General features: G+C 42.8%; 1 protein-coding gene across 1 annotated transcript in view; it reads right to left on the bottom strand.

The window, feature by feature from the left end:
• Positions 1-8,359: 8,359 nt before the first annotated feature.
• Positions 8,360-21,459, bottom strand: part of CDH17 (cadherin 17) — a 39,088-nt gene continuing 25,988 nt past the window's right edge. Inside the window, exons 10-17 of the mRNA XM_060242945.1 lie at positions 21,381-21,457; positions 19,917-20,108; positions 18,888-19,132; positions 17,132-17,262; positions 16,593-16,826; positions 13,368-13,484; positions 13,153-13,269; positions 8,360-8,706 (exon numbers count right to left, since the gene is read on the bottom strand). Of these exons, the coding sequence (XP_060098928.1) occupies positions 8,597-8,706; positions 13,153-13,269; positions 13,368-13,484; positions 16,593-16,826; positions 17,132-17,262; positions 18,888-19,132; positions 19,917-20,108; positions 21,381-21,457 (1,223 nt within the window). The 3' untranslated portion in view covers positions 8,360-8,596. The remainder of the gene's footprint in view (positions 8,707-13,152; positions 13,270-13,367; positions 13,485-16,592; positions 16,827-17,131; positions 17,263-18,887; positions 19,133-19,916; positions 20,109-21,380; positions 21,458-21,459) is intronic.

Below are 21,459 nucleotides of genomic sequence, written 5' to 3'. Positions count from 1 at the left end.
AATCTTCTAGGCCATGTATGAAAATTAAAATAGCAAACACTTCATATAGTCATACATACCTCTTGTGTAATTATTTCCCTCTCAATTTTCCCCATTGATGTTTAGGAAAAGTTGCAAAGACCATTTTATTTTTGTTAACATTTGAGTGATTTAGCTGATGGTGCCTTTTTTGTTCAGTTAAAGGTTGCACATATGTTACTTTTAAAATTAATTTTAATCTATTAGATTGGCTCCTTTGATTTGTCAGTGGAAGGTGCTGATACTGCTGGATTTCCCATATTCTCTTCCCCATCAGTAGTCTCATCCAGCTGTAGGGAAGCTGGCTCTCAGGGTCACAGGATCTGTTGGACTAAACCAGAGAGGTCAGCAAGAGAACCAAATTGCCTAGGAGGTGACATGTTGCCTGCTCACCCACCCCAAATCCCAGGCTCCTGATGTTCAAGGAGCAAAATGTTGTGGACCTGTTTGGGATTGATGCTTGTGATATCCGGATCCACTCGTACAGTGAAGGCGAAAGACCATCTTGCTTGCTCTAGTTAAACTTCATATAGTCTGTGTCGCACATTTGACCATTTGTTTTAAAGAGCAAAGTGTCATCTCTTTAGACTTTTCAAAAGGTATTTCTTTGGGATTTGTGTGTCTGTCTGTGTGTGTGTTAAGTGCTGTCAAATTGCTTCGGACTTACGACAACCTTATGAATGAATAATATCCTCCAAAACACCCTATTGTCAACAGCCTTGCTCAGGTGCTGCAAAACTGAGGCTTCCTTGAGTGGCTTCCCAGTCTCCTGTTTTAATGTTGCAAGATAATCATTAACTTAAACCCAACAGGCAGATCATCAACAATATATCAGTCAGTAATTATTTGCTGCCAGTAGAAATAAAATTAGTGCTGCTAGAAGGGTTTCCTTGCTTTCACCTATTCACTTAGAACTCACAGCGACTCCCAGGTATGGTGTGATTCTCAGGATGCAATCACATCACATCAATAAATTCTTGCAAACAATCGGCAAGAACTCCAATCTGATTTGGGAATGTATTACTTGAGAAGTTCCTATGTTAGTCTTGATTTCTGATGTGAAATTCTAAAGACCAATGAGGGTGAAATAAAAATATCTTAATAAACAGTATGTATTAGCTGGCAAGAAGTTCAAAGAAAAAGCAGGTCATTTTATTAAGCTCCATAGTGACCATGAAAGTACCTGTCACCTTTAGGATAGGTTTAGCAGCTAGCCAATGACATGACTGCTGAAGTCGATGCAAGCACTGCAAATAAATGAAGAACATGTTTTGGGATGATCTGGTATATAACACAGAGAAGAGCTGAAGTACAGTCCTCCACAGAAGACTGGGCAACTAGCTGTTGCAGCTGAAGAATCATATTGAAGTTGAAACTATTATGCACTTGCAGGGGGGTGTTGTAGAAAAAGCCCAGCATGAACTCATTTACATACTAGGCCACACCCGCTGACACCAAGCCAGCTGGAACTGCATTCTTGTGTATTCCTGCTCAAAAACAGCCTGGTGCGCTTGTATTGAATTGTCTCCCAGTGCTGGAAAGTATTATTTGTGTTACATGGCAGATTGCCTGTGAGAAGGTAATAATTTCCATCAGGGCTCGGGACCACCTCCAAGTGTAGAGGGCTGCTTGTCAAGATGTCTCAGCCCCCCTTCCTCCTTGCCTGGGGTGAGTGGGTGGGCAGTGCTATGATGACTTCTGCTACTCGGAGCAGCTGCACTGCTTCTTTGCTCGCTCTTCTCCCTCTGGGAAGTCACCATGGTGCTTTTTATGACCCAGAAGAGGAGAGGAGAAGATCCTGCTAACACAGCCAGCACCTAGCAGCATTGCAGGGTGGTGGCAGGTTAGGGTAGAGTTGCCAACTTCCAGGTAGAGCCTGGATAGATCCTAGAGTTACAGTTAATCTCCAGGCTACAGAATCTCCTGAAGGAAGCGGCCGTGTCACAAGGTGGACTCTGTGGCCTCACATCCCTGTCAAGTCCCCGTTCTCCTCAAACTCCACCCTCCCCAGGCACCACCCTCATATTTTAAGGAATCTCCCAAGCCAAAGTTGGCAACCCTAAGTCAAGGACAGTTGTTGGTTGTCCCAGGATCTCAGTGGCTGCAAAGAATGTGGGCCTTTGCTCACAGCACTGCCAGACTGAGGAAGCAAGCATTAGTCACTCTTATTCTTCTTCAGAGCATTTATATTGTTTTATTCCAGATGAAATATCCTAGGAGAAATGAACACTTTCTCCTTTGTGTTGATGTTTGATAAGAGTGCATTCCATTCTTTCTCAAAATATTTTAAAGTTACTTAGGACATAATGAATGTTTTTCTGTCTCATCATTTTTGCTTCTAAAATGTTTCCCATTCTTTCAAATGTAAGCCTTACAGTGCAGTCCTAAGCATGGTTATACTCTCCCAAGCCTTCTTCTGACAATTTTGAAGGACACAACTTTCCTTAGAGTTTTGCTGTGTGTGTTCCAGAATCTTATACTGCCCTGGGGGGGAAACAAATCAGTACTGGGTACAAAAATAATCATTTAGTTGTATTCCAGGGTTTGTTATCTCCTCTCATTTATGCCAGGAGGGCAATAGTAATGATGAGCATAGTAAGAGCATAGTGATGTTGCTTCCACACCAGATATTTAGTCTGGAATGGACATCATTTGCTCACTCAGGCTTTACAGGGAATTCAAACAAAGATATTGCCACCTGTTGGATTCTAGTGTTCTCAGTGCTCCCCCTCCCCATCCTTTTTTCACATGTAGTATTTTTTTAAAATGAAGGGCAGATGCAGTATTAGCCAAAGAAGTGTGAAAAGGCAAAGTGCTACTGAAGTTTCTTGGGACTACTATCCCTTTATTTTTTGCTCCTTTGTTTTTAGTTACTTCTACTTAACTGGTGGCTGCAGAATTCCTAAATTAATTTTGATTAAGAGAATTGCATCTCTCCTTGTTTTTTAAAAAAGTAAGGGTGATTCTGCACTCACGTTGGTCCGGGGCGGGCTTCCATTTTGGGGCGGAGCAAGCTGGTGATTTCACACCTGTTGCTCCGTGCTGGCATTTTGCGGGGGGCAAACCCACAATTTGCCCCACCGCAGTGTAAACCCAGGATTACCCTGTGGCGGGGCAAATTGCAGGTTTGCCCTGCGCAAAATGCCAGCACGGAGCAACTAGTGCGAAATCGCACTACTTGCTCTGCCCTAAAATGGAAGCCCACCCCAGACCAACCTGAGTGCGGAATCACCCTAAATTTCTAGTCCATTAATCTGTAAATGCTGTCTTGAAGTCCTGTGAGTAGCACATGATGAAATCTCAGATGAAAACGGTCCATCAAGGTCAATATTGTTCACTGGCAGCAGTTCTTCAAGGTCTTTGATGGAAGTCTTTCATTTTACCTACCATCTACCTACCTACCATGCAAAGGAGCCCGCACCGCTGGACCGTCGTTTGGAAAGAGGATCTTCCCCTGCGGCCGAAATAATCAAGGAGGACCTTCCGGAATGTCGGTCTGCAGTGGAGTCCCAGGAGGAGGAGACAGAGCGTACGTCTGATGAAACAACAATGGCTATTCCCTGCGAGACGAAGCAGCTTGCCAGCCTTCCCGCATCCAAAGCTTTGGACCCAACCAGAGAACCGCAGCACGATGTGCCTTATTTCAGAAAATAAATTAAGGGGAGGGACGGTGGCTCAGTGGTAGAGCATCTGCTTGGGAAGCAGAAGGTCCCAGGTTCAATCCCTGGTATCTCCAAAACAGGGTCCAGGCGAATAGGTGTGAAAAACCTCAGCTTGAGACCCTGGAGAGCCGCTGCCAGTCTGAGAAGACAATACTGACTTTGATGGACCCAAGGGTCTGATTCAGTATAAGGCAGCTTCATATGTTCATCTCCTTTCAGCTGGGTGCAGTGGGGACTGGAACGAAAATTTTCTGTGAGCTAAGGAGATGCTCTGTCACTGAGCCACAGCCCCATTCTGGGATTTCAAAGATTAGGAGAATCCATGCCCCCTGTGCATTCATTGTAGTTTTCAAGAACTTTACTTGTATTTGGTTCATTATTGCATGTGTTTGTTTTTATTGCCACACTTGCCTTCATTCCCACTAGATTCAGAGGGAATTTTTAAAAATCCTCTTCTGCCTTTTGAATAATAGAAGCAGAATAAATTATGCAACGTAATATATGCAAATTATATTTGTGCACCATATGCAGTGAACAAAACTTGTTTTGGTCCAGAGTTTGGTTGACTCTTTGTTTTGTTTTAGGGTAGAGTGCATGTAGTTCCATTCAACTTCCTCCATCTCTATGGGGTAAGATGATTATTAATAGGTCATTTTTACGACTAGCATTCCAAATTCTATGAATAGCAGAGATGTACTTTTACTGTCCCAAATATGCACGTTTACTCCATAGTTTGCAGCTATGCCATTTTTATTCTACAAAGCTATACAAAAGCTATTGTGGTCTATGTTTTGTAATTAGAAGTATATTGCGACAGCTTAATTTAGTTATATCAAGAATCTGATACTTGATGTTGGGTTAAACTCATGAGGAATTAACCTTGGCAATGGGGTTCAAGCCTTCAACAGCAACTTTGTTGCTAACAAAGGCATATCAAAAGGAGAAGCCATTTCTGAAAAAGAGCCATGGGACACATTCTTGGCTGATTCCATCAGCGACGTCTGTTATGTTACAATATTGTCTTTGGCAGAAGGTCTGTAGCCAGACTAAAATTAGAAAACAGAGTTTTTAAAAATAATAATAAGAGGCATAAAAAGGAGTTTCAGAGAATATCTAGTCAAGAAGGTTGCAAGCCCAAATCGGATTTTGTGCATAACCAGATAGATCACACAAAACACATGGTATGTTATGTGCATAGTTGTACATACGTGATCTTCTAGCACAGGAAAAGGATTGTTGGCTGAATGAACACACTACTCATATAAATGGCTGCACCAATTTCCACCAATTCCTCCTTCAGGATTTGGGGAGACCTCCAAAAAGGTGCTAGGAACCCTGTGGCGCAGAGTGATAAAGCTGCAGTACTGCAGTCCAAAGCTCTGCTCACGACCTGAGTTTGATCCTGGTGGAAGCTGGGTTCAGGTAGCTGGCTCAAGGTTGACTCAGTCTTCCATCCTTCCGAGGTGGGTAAAATGAGTACCCAGCTTGCTGGGGGGAAAGTGTAGATGACTGGGGAAAGCAATGGCAAACCACCCCATAAAAAGTCTGCCATGAAAATGTCGTGATGTGACATCACTCCAGAGTCAGAAACGACTGATGCTTGCACAGGGGACTACCTTTACCTTTTACCAAAAAGGTACTGGTACTCAGTTCTGGTAATTACCATCACACACACACACACACAAAAAGTCCCAGGCTTATAAATGTTGAAGACCAGTTCTGGTTAATGTTCCAACTTTAATATGTGTGGATGCATGCCCTCAAAAATCTGACCCTCACATATGCTGAAGTTGGAACCATGTGAATTGCCCCCTCTTCACATGCAATGGCAACTTGCATCCTCTTAGCCTTCCCTTATATGCAGTTGGATCACTAAAATAATAATGATTGAGCGGGGCTACTGGTGTGGCCATAACAAACACCACTGCATAATGGATGATGCAGGTTTAGAGAACTGGATAAGCAAATGCAGCAGCTGCTGGACCCTGGATTGCAATTATTCTTTTATTTGATGTACTGAAAAAATATAAATACACAGGGCCAACTTGACAGCTAGTTGGATGTCACATAAAATATTCACAATGCTGTCATTGAAATATTACTTTAATCGCATTCATAAATGACAGAGTGGCAAATCCAAGTGGAGATCCTCACACCGGATGATCTTCCAAGCATTCATTTCATCATTGCATGTTACATACAGACTGGGGAGCATTTTCCATGTGAGAAAGACATAATTTGAAGGGTCAGAAATTTATCAAGCCACTGCAAATTGTAGCCGAGGTTGTGTTGAAAACCCCCTAACCAACTGTGATACATGAAGAAGGGCCAAAAGCATAACCAGAAATGTAACAAGTGTGTGTTAAATTTAACAGCAATGTTGTCAATAAAATAAGTATCTATCCTCCCCACTTCATCACTGTACACAAACTTTAATTTGCTAATTTGCAAAAATTAGCAAATAACTAGGTAATGCAGCCCCCCCTCCCCAAGCACACAACTGCTGTATGGAACTTTTTAAAAGCCCTCCTTATCTAAAGAATTTTTACTTCAAAATCTGGCACAACGTTTGCTAAACAGAGAAAACTTCACTTGCAATCATATAACAACTCTAATTTTCCCCCTACAACTGAAAAAACAACAACCCAAACCATAGAGGAACAGCAGTGAACAGCTGTTTGATCCTTTCTGTTCTACTCCAGCTACTCTTCTGTTCCAAAATATTATTCCAAAATATTATTTATCTTGCTTTTCACCCTGTGAAGGTCCCCATATAATTTCTTCTGCAGCGTTGCAATTTATCTTAAGCAGCTGAAGGAACCAAACAATTGGCCTGCATGAGCTTCTTTGTTATCATGGGCTCTTTGAGCTAGCACCATACAATACACTTTGGTAATTTACAGTGCCATCCTAAACAGACTTACAACTTTCTAAGTACCTTGATTCAAGTGGGCTTAGAATGGTGTATCTTGTTTAGGATGGTACTAAAAGAATGCTGAACCAGACCTTAAGAACTTGGTAAAATTCTGTTTTGAGAACCTGAGTCAGATGGATGGAGCTAAAAGGAAAGGGAAAGAATGGCTATTGGGATGAGTTTGTTCCTTCAGCTTGTGAGGACCCAGCCCCTCTCACTTCTGTGCTTTCAATTGGCCCTTTCAGTGAATCTCAATTAGTCGTTCTCTGCAGGGCTTTTTTTGGTGGGAAAAGCCCAGCAGGAACTCATCTGCATATTAGGCCACACCCCCTGATGTCACCATTGTTTCACATAGGGCTTTTTTGTCGAAAAAGCTCAGCAGGAATCATTTGCATATTAGGCCACACCCACTGCCACCAAGCTAGTCGGAACTGCGTTCCTGTGCGTTCCTGCTAAAAACAAAAACCTTGGTTCTCTGTCATTCCTTTTACCATCATCCTGAGCCACTGAAAAGTAATCTAAATGTGCTCAATAACTTCTCACCTGCTTTTATTTTATAAAAATACCAGTAGGAAAAGGAAATTGATTTTTATCACTACGAACAGAAGAACTTAGTTTCAGCTCCCCAGCCTGCCTACCATAGCTAGTTGCTGGATGACTTTGGGCTAGTCACACATTCTCAGCCTAACCTACCTCACAAGGTTGTGTGAGGATAAAATGAGAAAAGAATCATGTATGCTGCTTTGGGTCCCCACTGGGGATAAAAGCAAGGTAAAAAATGAAGTACAATAAATAAAATCTGTTGTTTTCCTTGCTACCTTAGGCTGGACAATTGACTACTTTCCTATGGACCATATTTTGAGGGGTGGGGTGGGAAAGAATAGGATCCCATGAACACAAAATACACCTGTCCTTCTTCCCTCTGGCATCTCCTGTGTCTCCCAAAACTTGTTCCTGGGGATCACGAGGCCCTTGGGAACAGAGCAGCAGGAGTAAATAAAAGGATGTTGCAGCACTAAGAGGAGAATCAGCAGAAATTATCCATCACCATTTGCATTACTTCTGTTCACACAAGGTACAGATCATTGCTGCTGTTTCCCCCTCAAGCACAGTCCAATATGTTCCCAAGTTGTCCCTTTTGAGAGTGCAGCTGACTGGGAGGAGAAGGAGCCCTTTCATGAACTGCTTCTCTTCCTTCCCTCCTTTCCTAACCCTTATGCAAAGTCCTCCAGGTATGCTTATACTGGCAATTTCCAGTGCATGGGAATAGGGTTTTACAGGGTACTGTTTTACCTGTAAACCCTGTCACCCACATTCATCATTAAAGTGTAGAGTATCTTAATGCTAGACTATCACTATAGCTTTGGTGGGAGTTCTAGTTAAGTGTGTTAACTAATTTGGGTCCATTGTAGAGTTTGTGTTAAACTAAGAAGATCATTCCTAATGGGAATGAAAGGAACTTCAGGAATGCAGAATGCTGAACCCAGAGCTTTTTTTTTAGCAGAAGCACACAGGAACACAGTTCTGGCTGGCTTGGTGTCAGGGGGCATGGTCTAATATTCAAATGAATTCCTACTGGGCTTTTTCCTACAAAAAAAAGCCCTTTGTGAAACAATGGTGATGTCAGGGGGTGTGGCCTAATATGCAAATCAGTTCCTCCTGTGGTTTTTCTACAAAAAAAGTCCTGGTTGTATCTGCTGTAGACTGGTCCTATCATTGTATTGGGTGAGCAAGCCTGAGGGACTATCAAAAGTCAAGACAAGGGTGACTTATTTATCATTCTCTGTTTACAACCATGTGGAGTGTTGTTTAAATTTTATGCCTTTGGCACAGAAATGTTAAGTGCTGTCTGCCCTGTGTCGTCAATTTGGTTTTTGGGCCTAAAGGAGTAGGGGAAACAAAGAGGGGGAAAACATCCACATTAGTTGCCCATATTTCTGCAAGGACAATAATACCAACCAGCTAACAAAAACACATGTTGATTGTTCCTTTGATGAAACAATTACGTCATGGCTTGTAATTCTGATGGGTTCAGGGCAGTTACTGGGTCAGCTTTTTGCTCCTTCTGCTTCTTCCGTTTCAGGTGAATAAATACAACTCCTAAAATGACACCTGGAGGGGGGGAGGATGGAGAAGAAGCTGTTTAAAGCACATTGGAAACAAACACAGCAAATATTTCAGAGGCAAAGCAGTCCCAGACTTTAAGTCGCCCTAGTAATCTAGCTGTGGCACTTTGGGGGCTTAAATTGAGCCATGGCTCAGTATGGCTTAACTCCAGACCCTGGTTTCATTGTTGAAGCCCCAAACATGGAAAGTGTGCTGTTAGCAGCCAGAGCATTTCGTGCCCATGGACACTTGCATCTCACTGGTGATTTTACAAGAGTGAGCTTGTACTGAAAAATACCAGAGCTGCTATGTTTAGTTGATCTAAAGCATCTTGATCCAATAAAAGGTGTCTATCCCTATTTAATCTGGCAGTAGATTTGTAATGTTTTAAAGTATTTTAAATACATGCACTTATAAAAACTGCAGATGGCAAGCAGCTTCTTAGAAGCAGCATTCCCCTCCTGTGTGAGAAAAAAAGGAGATGCCTCTTCTGAAATTATACTTCTTGGAAACCCTGCATGGATCTTTGAAAAGTAAAGAAAAGTGCCCTTGAAGGGTTTTTTTTTTTGGGGGGGGGGGGAGGGATGTGTAGAACTGTAGGACTGGATCCAATGACACTCTGTCAGGTGACAGAAGACTCCCCCCATTGGGGGAAGCTTCCTCTCTTAGTGGATGGCTGTCCTTATATGCTACCAAAGGTTTTGAATTGCTTTGAATTTCTCTCCGTATGACAACTTTTTTGATTTTTTTAAATTTTTATTTATGTTATTTGTGGTCTCACAGGGATGCAAGGCAGATTACACATAGTGAGTCCAGTCAACAAGTGGGACATGCACTAACAGGAACTTTAGGATTTTTGATGCCTGGAATGTCAGAAAGAACTGAAGTGTAGCATAAGTATTAACCCAATGCCTTAAGTGGTATAGAAATTACATAATAGGATCCTACTTAACAATAAGCTATACACAGCATCATAAACTATACACCACATTCTCAATCATTTATCCAAGTTTGGGAACCCTTTTGTACAGTGCAATCCAATTACCTGCACAGAAAAGCTGTCTCAAATAGTTCAGCTTTGTGTCATTTGCAGAAAGCCAGGGGAATGAGAGCTTTCCTGACCTCCTTGGGCAGGCCATTCCAAAAGGCAGGAGGGAGTCACAACAGAGAAAGGATGTCATGTGCGGGCAGTTCTTGATTTTGCTCATTTGCAGGTTGGCACCTGCAGACGTCCCTACTGCTGTGAGTGACGTTGTGATGGCAGGAGCATATTGGATTCTTCTGTTTGGTACATTATCACTATGGAGTTAATGGTTTCTTTATTTCTTTTATTCTTGTTATACCCCTCTGTCAGGTAACCTCATTTCTCGTATTTTGTATTAATCTGCTCTTTTAAAGTATAGGATGTGAAGTTAAGCCCAGGGGAAAACAGTTCTTGTTTTCTCTCAAATGTAAAGTTAATCTAGAAGTTAACCACTATTGTTCATATCCAGTTAATGAGCTAAGACTCCTTTAGGTATGTGACAGTTTTCTAAATGTCATCTTATTTTAAAAGTAGGAAAACTATTATTAATTGAATCAGATCCAAAGTATGGTGCATTTGTTCACTCTCTAGCATAGTCCTCATCTGGCAAACATCTATTAATCAGATAGGTGGATGGCGAATGAGTTCATTAGCCACCTTTCCTGTTTCATGCATTAGTAGAATTAATTATTGATTATGTTCAAGAGGCTTTTCATGTTCAGTTAGTGTCCACCCACAGCTCTCATTTTCTAAGAGAATGATCAAGGAATCAATTCAGATGTGCCCTTTTGGGGAGCACTTGTGCTATTCTCTCCCCTCCACGAGTGAACAGAACTAAATCCTGCTAAACTGACAGGGATCAGGAGATGATACAGCCACGCAACCATTTAACAAAGTAAGACTAGTTACAGCAAGGGATCTGAGGCCCACTACATTTGGATACTACTGTCAACTTAAGCAGCAAATAAGGCTCACACCACAGAGAAGCAGGGGAAGAATCTCATCCTTAGCTGTGCTTGGAAGCAGGGAAAGCAAAACAGTTTCGCTTCCCACTGCTTCAATGCACAGGTAAAAAATGTTTTTGGCTAAACATTAGGAACATGACAGAGAAGTTCCTCAGTGGAACAGGCTTCCTAGGGAGGTGGTGGGCTCTCCTTCTTTGGAGGTTCTCAAACAGAGGCTAGATGGCCATCTGACAGCAATGCTGATTTTATGAAATTTGGTAGATCATGAGAAGGCGGGCAGGAAGGGTTGCATCAGCACTTAGTTCTTGTGGTCCTTTCTTACATGCCCAGGGAAATGTTGATCACCACTTTGAGGTCAGTCAGCAGTTTTCACCAGGCCAGTTTGGCCAGGGATCCTGGAGAGTTTTTGCCATCTTCTGGGCATAGAACAGGGTCACTGTGTGTGTGTGTGTGGGGGGGGGGTACTTGTGAATTTCCTGCATTGTGCAGGGGGTTGGACAAGATCAGGGGTCCCCAATCCTCGGTCCATGGACTGGTACTGGTCCATGGCCTGTTAGCAACTGGGCTGCAGAGTGAGGCAGAACAACCCTGCCAACCCTTTCCCCAAAAGAGGCAGAGCAGCCTCGCCACCCTTTCCACCTGCCTTGAACCTGGGCAGACTAAAGAGGCAGCGTGGCCTAGCTCCAAAGCACCACCTCTTTCATCTGCCTGGGTCCAGGGGGGGTGGAAGGGGTATTGCAGCAGTGGCCTTTACCTACCCCTCATTTAAAGACCCCCATGGGGACAGGGAGGTAGTGGGGGGGCAGCCTGGGGTGGCAAAAACCCCAGCATACCCCCCACTGGTCCGTGCAAAAATTGTCTTCCACAAAACCAGTCCCTGGTGCCAAAAAGGTTGGGAACCACTGGATTAGTTGACCCTGGAGGTCCCTTCCAACTCCATGATTCTATGATTCTATTATTTGGTTCATCTAGTTCAAGACAACCAGTGTGCTACACAACATTAGCTCCAATGTAGTATCCTATCTTGAGAGGTGGCACAGTGGAAAATGAAATGTGTTCCAGGAGCTTGTTGGCTCAAATATCATCTCGGACACAAATCCTGTAGATTGCCTTAGACAAGAGTATACTTTCTTTGGAATAGGGATTTGTACTCTGTAAAGTGCCATTCACACTGAGGCCCAGTTCATACTTTACAAAGTCTTTTACCAATTCCTCACTAGCAGTCGCTCCGCCCCCAGGCTTCTGCTTTCCTTGGCGCAAGTGACTGATTCCCCACTAGTTGCTGTGCAGCTGCATTTTGATTTGCAGCTTCCTCCAATTTCCCCCGTGATGATTTGGTCTTGGTTTTTGGGGATCCGGAAGCTGTGAGGGAAACTGGAGGGAGCCACGAGTCAAACTGTGGCTATGCAGCGACTAGTGGGGAATTGGTTGCTTGCTCCAAGGAAAGCAAGAGCCCAGGGCAGAGAAACTGTGTGTTCCTACACATGTCTGATCAATAGATGTAGCCTGGGAGTTCCAGGCATGGAATTTAATTCTGATGCTTTAAAGGGCCCACTCTGCACCATTTTTTCTGACCTGAAATGACCCCGGGAAGCTATTATTTGCTCATCCAGGAAACTTATGTATAGTTATTTGTACATGTAAGTTTTCTGAGCAGGGCAAATAACAGCTCCCCAGAGCCCTTTCAGGTTAGGAAAATGGCACAGTGGGGAAGCCTTAAGCCCCTCTCTACTCATGCTCCAGTTCCAATGTGAATTTGACCCACAAACCTGGGAATTAATTTCTGAGGACAGAATGCCCAATGTATATCTGATTAATATGACTTAAGGCAGACACAAAGACTTTGTAACGTGAGTTGGCTTTTGTTGCATTGTATACATTTAAAAACCCATTATGACTGTCTTACCATGGTGAGCAGGAGAAATGCAACTATTCCAAGTAGCAAGAGCTAAAGCTAGCAGGCAAGTAGCCAAGTCCTGCCTGAGGATACACAACATGGTTAGCAGCAAAAGTTTTTAACAGGGTAGAGATTTGGGGGAGTTTACAGAGGGCCAGTATGGAGAAGTTAGTCATGAGTTAGGCTTTGACTGAGAAGGTTTCACGGTTTTGGGGCCTGACACTAAGCGGAGGAGAAGGGAAGAATTCCAGAACTCCTTGGAAGAACAGAGGGATAAATAGACTTAATAATTGATTTGCAAGGCTGGGTTAAGACTGCAAAGCTAGAGTGAAGCACACCAAGTAATGGCAGGTATGGGGAACAACCAGCCATGTTCTTGCAGCATCTAAAGGCACACCTTGCTTAGCTATACAATCAATGGTCATATTATAGACTTATCTTATCCTGTGCAACATGGCTGCTTCCTTCTCCATCCAGCTGTTAACTGCTAATCCTCAGAAGGGCAACGAGGTGGCTAGCCCTTAGCTGCCAGTCTGCCCATTATCAACCATCCTGCTGCAACTCACCAATAACAACCAGTACACCAACCAGGATGCCGACGGCCATTACTACAGTTGGACGTTGGTTGTCCCATTGGATGTCTCGGAAGCATGACCCATCATCTACACATTGACACACATTTACTGAGGAAAAGAAGCAAATTTCCTGGAGTTAGAGAACACACAACTGTCACATGCCATGGTTTAAAAGATAATTCAGTGTGACTGCATTTTTACCATACCTTTCAGCATGACACGTCCAGCCATAGGTGGCTTTCCGTTGTCATTAATTTCTATTGGTATATCATAGATCTTTGATTCAAGATTTTTGTTCTTTGGGGCAATGTATGCATGTTTTCCTGTCAATACAAACAATGGGTGAGTAAAAGGGGAAATGGAGAGCTATCAAAATGTGTATTCATGGGATACGAGCCAAACAAATGATTACAAGTCAGTCAGTCCTTGAAAATGTTTAATTTTGTCTGAATTGAAGCCATCTACTGGATCTCAGTGCAGCTGCATTTGATGACAATCTCTACTTTGAAATCAGTTTTTATGTTTTATGCCTCCTAAGGTGTCCAGCTCCTGTCTGTTGCAAAGAATATCTCCTTCCATACAGACCTCTTGTGATTAAGGTCAGCTGGAGGAGCTGTTGGCAAGGTTTCAACTTCCTGGGAGCTCAAGCAGAGCACTCTTGGTGGTGGCCCAAAAGCTGTGGAATGGTGTCATCTGGGAAGTCTCTTTGCCTCCAGCTGTTCAGACATTCCAAAGAGAGGATGGAAAGAACTTTTTCTTGACTTTTTAACATTTTCTGTTTTCCTGTCCGCCCTCATTTTCTGTTGTTGCCTTGTCTAAATAATTTTAATTTTATGGTGGTATAATATTTTAATTTTTACTTGTCTTTTATTGTACCCTGCTTTTTAAAATGTTGGAAAAGCTGTTTGAATTCCATAATACAAACAAACAAATCTCCAGGGTGTATTTCCAAAAGCATTTAATTTAATTTAATTATTCGATTTATACCCCATCCTATCCCACAAGCAGGATACTTACTTTTATTTATCAGGGCCCATTTACTGCACTTTCATTTAGACAGTTAATGAGAAAGCTCTAGGGTTGTTTTTTTTTAATTTCCAGGGGTGAAATAATTATCCTTAGGCCGGTGATGGTGTGATTCTAGTTTAATATGTTAATTTTGTTTGTTTTTTAAAAAACAAAACTGACATGATTTTTTAGAATGCTCCCAAACATGAAATTTAAAAAATGCAAATAAAACTCAGCCATTTTGTTACACTTTAATCCTACCTTGTTGATGTTCAAATGAAGAATATAAAGTGGCTAAAAAAGTTAGGGTATGATCAAGTTCAATTTGTTTAAATGGGATAAATTTAAGCCTCTATTTTAATGCTCAATTTGAAACTATCTGTGAGGAGGGAAAGTGCTTATATATGGACAATTAGCTCCTGAGAGGTCAGCTAAAAGTAGCAGCAGCAACCATGTTTGATATTCACACATTGGCACTATTTGGTCGAGTTCAGACTGCTGACTCAGGGCAGCAGCGTGCCAATCTAGAAGTGAGCTGGCGGAAACTGGAGCACCCCAGAGCATCCACATGCCCACAGAACAGGGATGGGCCATGGGTGCCCCAGGGGCACCCTGTCTGCAGCTCCCTGGGTGCTTTCCAGCCATCCAGATGGCCGGGGAGGTGCCTCGGAGGTACCCCAATGATTAGGTACCACTTTGCAAAGGGTACCTTTTTGAGCCAGCTCCAGGTGAGTCGGGGATGGGGTGGGAGCAGGATGGCAGGCAGATGTGCACATTTGGATGCGCTTTTTTTGTGCACTCACTTGCCATCCCTGGGGTGGCTTAAACTGCCCGTCTGAACCCAGCCTTCATGTACAAAATGCAGGAAGAGCTGAGGTCTTGATTTTATCTTCCCCAGTATGCATGGGTGAAGGATACTGAACCCTCTCCTCTCCTTGCTCCCTTCCCTTTATCACCCCATCACTTCAGACAGACCGATTTCCCACTCATCCCTCACCACTCTGATGTTTCTCTTTTCAGAACGGCATCCTTCCAATTTCCCACTATCTGCCCTGCGGCTTCAGCAAAGATTGGCGTTTTTGCGTGGCAAAGAGAAACTGGTTTTTAGCGGGTTCTCTTTGCTGCGCAAAAACGCCGAAGCAAGCTGAAGCCCCGGGGCAGATAGTAGGAAATCGGAAGGATGCCGCGCTAAAAAGAAGAATGTCAGAGCAGCATAGGGTGAGTGCGAAATTGGTGACAGTTAATTTCCAGTGCTGGAAATGGCCTTGGGGATAAGTACCTGCTGCAATGGGGATGTAAACTGAAAGGTCAACCCTTATTTTTGTTATAACACTTTTCCCTTTATACATGAATGGGGCTGGAGCAAACATGCAAGCAATAAACAAACAGGGATGCCCCATCTACTTTGTCCTGAGGCTCAGGAACAGATTGAGGTATTTGTTTATTTTCTTTACTACATATATATCCCTTCTTTCTGCCCAACACAGACCCAAAGAAGCTTGCATCATTCTAGACCAAATATTCAACAAACATGTAAAAGTTACATTTTCTTCCGGATCTTCCCAGTTCTGTGCAATCCTTGTTCCCTTGCAAATTCCTCACTGAAAACTCAGTTCTCAGGTGTGTGGGGCCCAGTTTGGATCTGGGTTGCAGAGAAAAGAAGGGGGTTCAGCCTCCCCCTCCATGCTCCCAAAATGGCCCTGGGGTGCTGTTGACCTTGTCAGGACATCCATGTGTACTGATGGATATCCAGGGAGCCATTTCAAGTCACAAAGCAGGACTATCAGCTCTGGCATGGTAAACTCCTGGAGATTTGGGGACAGTGCCTGGGGTGAACAGAGTTTGGGGAAGGGAGTTCAGGGGAGATGTGATGCCATAGACTGCACCCTCCAAAGCTGCCATTTCCTCAAGAGGAACACATCGCTGTAGAGTGGACATCATTTATAATTACAGTAGAACTCCAGGCCTGGAGAGGAGACATAAGCACCCTTATGCTTATGTCCTGTCAAAACTGGGCCTGCACGCATCTGGGAACTGAGTTCCCAGCAAAGAACTCAATGCACATGTCTGGTTGTGTTAGGGCTGCCAAGCCCCTGGGCCAGGCAGGGGTTCTCCCACCCTGGAGGTTCTCATTGGGACGGTGGGGGGAACCTCCCCCAATGTTCCAGTGCGACAACATCACTCACTGGTCGCTCCATGGTTTTCCCAGATGCTGTAGTGGTTTGGGAGGGAAAACTCTATGGCAGCAGGGGACTTGGGAACCCTAGGTTATGTGGATCCAGAGAGAACTTGGGGAGAACATACGGTTTAGTTAGGCTCTGAATTGAAAGTGCATTATTTAGTGTTTGTGAAAGCCCCTTTAATTCAGGGTAACCGTAGAAGGATTTGGTGCTGCATGTGGATTACTTTTGGCATAGGCTTACCTTCCACTTTTGAAAGATTCCAGTCCATTGCACTTCTATCCAGGAGAACATAAGTGAACCTTTGATAATGTGAATGTTCATCAGGGTCAACAACTTGAATCATCTTTCCATCCTCATTTCCTTGGAGTGGGTGGCAGAAGAACAAAGAAAAGTCTTCCGGTAGCGCTGGTGGGTTATCATTCACATCTCTGAGGTGTATGATTACTTGCGCTGTGGAGCTCCGAGACTCTTTAGCTATGGATTTGAATAAAGCATAGAATTATATTCCATTTATGTGTGGGTCATAATAATAATGAGCATAATAGCAGGGCAATGAAGTTGCTTCCATACTAGCTATTCAGTCTGGAATGGACTTCATTTGTTTGCTTGGTTTTTACAGGGAATTCAGGCAATGATGTTGCCACCTGATGCTGTCCACTGTTTTTTGTGCTTCTTCCACATCTTTTTCATGTGATTTTTAGTAATATCTTCTCCCTCTTGGGAATTATCATCCTTCACCACCAAAATGTAAATGTAGGTAAAGGGGGGGAGTTACTTACTTTCCTCAGTTGCAACTATTTGTACCATGTAAGTACGTTCCATTTCTCGATCCATTGAAGCAGCTATATATACAGTGCCATCTGCAGGGTCGATCCTCAGCCATTTCCTATGGTCATTTTTCAGTGTGTACCTTCATAAGAAGAGCAGAAGACTAGCTAATTTGAGTGTGTTTTATGATACTATGGACCTGTTGGTATTTGTGTACCCACAATACTCTTTCTGTTGAATAACAGATCCAAGAGGGCAGCCGTGTTGGTCTGAAGCAGCTGAACAAAGCCGGAGTCAAGTTGCACCTTTAAGACCAACCAAGTTTTATTGAGAACATACGCTTTCATGTGCTCTCTAAGATGAAGTGTGCTTAGAGAGCACACAAAAGTTTACGTTCTCAATAAAACTTGGTTGGTCTTAAAGTGCACCTTGACTCCTGCTTTGTAGGATAACAGGGTAACGGACTCTAGCATGCTTGGGTTTTGTGCTGCTGTCAGAGTGGCTTTATGCTTTACCTAGCAAATGTTTCTGTCATGAATACCACTGAAAGGAAAATGAGTGAGTGCATATCTCCCCTTCAAACATTTGTGTTTCTTTCAAAGTATTCACTGAAAGCCCAAGAAACTAATCTGCCAAGCAGATCACCCCACCAAGTTCATAGTGTTGCAATGAACTACGAAAGGCCCAAAACTAGCATCCAAAACAAACCAAAGAGACATAACAACAAAAGGACCAGTAATTCAAATACAGTCACAGTTATCAGTAACACCAATAAACTACTGATGGTGAGTATAACGCTAATGTATGCTGAGACTCCAGATACCAATTTCAAAAATCATCATTAGAATTTAAAGTAAAAAAATTGGGATCTGGAGATAAAGTGAGGGGGGGACCTTCAATAGTCCCTCAAATCCATCTGATGTGGGTGGGGGGAGAAGATGGGTTGTTGGTAGCAACTGCATGGCACACAACCCAAAATGGATGACAAAGAAAAGAAGGGAGAACTATATAATAGAACCCTCTGACTGAACGAAGAGCTTATATGTGCCGACAGATGGTGAATTTGTGAAATTGCAGGTGGAGGGGTAAAGGGGATAAAAGGTTCCAAACTGAGTTAATGCTTCTACACTAATCTGCCCCAGGATCAAAACGGAATGTGCAAGAAAACCCTTGGACAAACAACATTGTGATAACACAGGACAACAGTGGGGTGATCTCAATTGAATGTAGAAACAAAAAATAACCTGAGATAAAACCAGGGGTGAGTTCAGTGTAGAATGTCCATTTGGGAACAGGGTTGAACCACAATTAAAGGTCTAGTGGGGAATCACCCAAAGACAAGGAGGTGATGCATCTAATTTGTGAACACACAGAGCAGCCTTATACTGAGCCAGACCACTGGTCCATCAAATCCAGTATTGTCTTTTCTGACTGGTGGCAGCACTCCAGGGTCTCAGGCAGAGGTCTTTCACATCATGTACAACATGATCCTTTTAACTCAAGATGCCTGGGACTGAACCTGGAGCCTTCTTCATGTCAGCTGAATGCTCTAACACCCCCCCATCCATTACCTCAGTCAAATTATTTAAAAAACACTGCATCCTCTGTACAGCTTATCTTTCCATATGGTTTCTTGCCCTTTTGTCTACTTTTACCAAAGCCCCTCTTCCTCACCATGATCCTGATGGACTTCTGTGTTACTAACAGAAGACTCCAGTGTCCCAGCAACTGGCCAAGTCTGAAATTATGAGAGGATATTTTCTTTACCTTATCCGGTCTCCTTCAGGATCAAAGGCTGATGGGATCACCACTTTGGCACCTACAGGAGCACTTTCAAGGATATCAACTATGTAGGGGGCACTGAGGAAAACTGGTGCTTCATTCACATCTAGTACATAAACTCTCCAGTAAGCAATGGAACTTGAATTATACTGTATCCCTGCCACCAAAGGTTCAGGGTTTGTGGCGCTGATTGTAAGGTTATACATGGGTGAAGTTTCAAAATCAAGAACCTATGAAAGTAGGAAGAGAAACAGATGATGTCATCAATAGAGTTCTTGATGGATCTCCAGCTTAAGTACAAGGAATGAATCATTTTAACTTCTCAATACAGGTATATGGAAACAGTCTTCCTTGAAAAGTATTTCTGATTGCCTCTCTTTGAATGAACAAACATAGTCTCGTATCCTTCCAGTGCTTAACTTCTTAACAAACTAGTGCAGGGAGTCACACCACTGCTTGAAAGTTTCCCTCCAGTCACTGATATGGAAAGTGTTTTGTCATCACTCAGTATGGCGGAAATTTTATCCTGTGCTGCTTCAGAGGCATTGGAATTACTTTATAAACTTCAAAGCGAGGTGCCAGAAACAGCAGTGGGGAACTGATACAGCCAGTATGTAGTAGTCATTCACATAGTGGATCAAAATGAGAGAGACCCAAATTCAAATGTCCACTCAGCCATGAAGTTTGCTCTCTCACCCTAATATGTTTCACAGGGTTGTTGTGAAGATTGGATATATACTGCTTTGAGCTTCTTAGGAGCGAGGATAGAATATAAATGCAATAACTGAATGCTGGCATGTCTTAAGTCCTATTTCATTGGTTTGGTACTCTCTTCTTTGTCAACGTGTGTCAGCTATTTCTCCCATCCTGAGCGTCAGAGCAGATACTTGGCCTGTCTTACAATGTGTAGGTTCTGCCCTTGGGGCACATTCCTTAGGAACTTGCCTTCTTTGCTATGGGGCAAATATTAATCATTTTTACTAATAACCTTCCTTTTTTACCCAAATCATTCACCTTCTTAATTTTAACATATCCTCTGTTTGTTTTTGGATCAGTCTCTATTGAAAAAGTATTGTTTGGATCTCCGTTTGTAAATGTGTACATGATTAGAGAGCTTCCAGTGAGCGGCTCATCAGCATCTGTAGCTTGAACTTCCAACAATACAGTTCCAACCGGTTTGTCTTCTCGCAAAACTAGAGAGCCATACTAAAGAGAGAAAGAAAAAATGAAACACAAAACATCAGGTGTGGTGTAGTTGAAATCACAGTGCCTTTGAGTAACAGGTCTATCCAGTGAACAGAGAACTTTGTACATATTGATTTGTTATCACTAATTGCTACTGCAGGTCAGAGAAGGAGTGCTTTTATTGCTTATAGTAGTAAATTCCTTCTGGACCTTGAACAGTATGCATTTCGGTTTGAAGACTCACTTCAAAAACCAGTTTTACATGATCATGAAAAAGGTTCTGATTTTACCATGATGATGCCACTTAATACATATTCCCTGACATGTCACAGATGGAAATAAGGACCCTCATACATATAACACCTCTTCCTTATATCACATCATATCCTGTTTCCAATAGTACACATTTTTGAAGGTTCTACTCGCTGTATTGAGGCCAATTCCCATGACAAAAAGTCATTGTGTCTGCCACAAGGGCTTGGTATCACAAGTGTGCCTCTCATGCTTCTGGTTGCCATTTTCCAATCAAGAGTGCAGTTCACGTATGAAAGGAGCTTCAGCCACCACCCCATGCATTTTTGCAAATTGAAATAGCCCCAGGGAGCTGCTGTTTGCTCTTTTGGAAATATACATGTAGTCTTCGTGACAAGCAAGCTTCCCAATGGAGCAAGCCACAGCTCCTCAAGGTTGTTTCAGTTTGTAAAAGTATGTGGGTTGATGCTTCTTATCCATGTACACCATAGTCACCCCTGGAATTTGCCCCTGCATACCTGGGAGACACAGAAAGTTTGACACCTCTGATCTAAGAGGATGCTGCTGCACAATCCTAGGAGTTTCGGCATGGAAGAGAAGACCTTTCCAAAGCAACTCCATTTCTGACAGCACCTGACACCCTATGTGTAATCCACCCTGTAGTTCTACATTATCAGGAGAACTGCACATGTGGCTCTTTTCTGCATTAACGATTCCTTATCAACTAGACCAGGAATTCCTGATCAACTAGCTCAGCATTAACAATTATTGATCAACTAGGGCAAAATTTGAGTCCAGTAGACACCTTCAAGGACAACAAAATTTTTCAGAGTATAAGCTTTCATGAGTCAAAGCTCACTTTGTCCAATACACAGCTACCCACCTAAAACTATGATCTAGCTGAGAATGTGTGTGCAGAAAGATGCTACATGCACACCACCTTGACAAGACTGGGAAAACTCCACAGAGATCAATATCTCTGGTCAAGTGTGTGATATTTCCAGGTACTGGAAAAGCAAAGAGAATAAACTGAATACTTACATCTGATTTTTCAAACAGGGGGATCTGATCATTGATATCAATGACATGTATTTCCACATTGCACAGTGTTTTGAATGCT

Source organism: Heteronotia binoei, chromosome 7 (genome assembly GCF_032191835.1).
Source record: "Heteronotia binoei isolate CCM8104 ecotype False Entrance Well chromosome 7, APGP_CSIRO_Hbin_v1, whole genome shotgun sequence".
In the NCBI taxonomy this organism is placed as follows: domain Eukaryota; kingdom Metazoa; phylum Chordata; class Lepidosauria; order Squamata; family Gekkonidae; genus Heteronotia; species Heteronotia binoei.
Note: the sequence above shows the minus strand (reverse complement) of the source record. Positions and strands in the feature narration are given on the sequence as shown.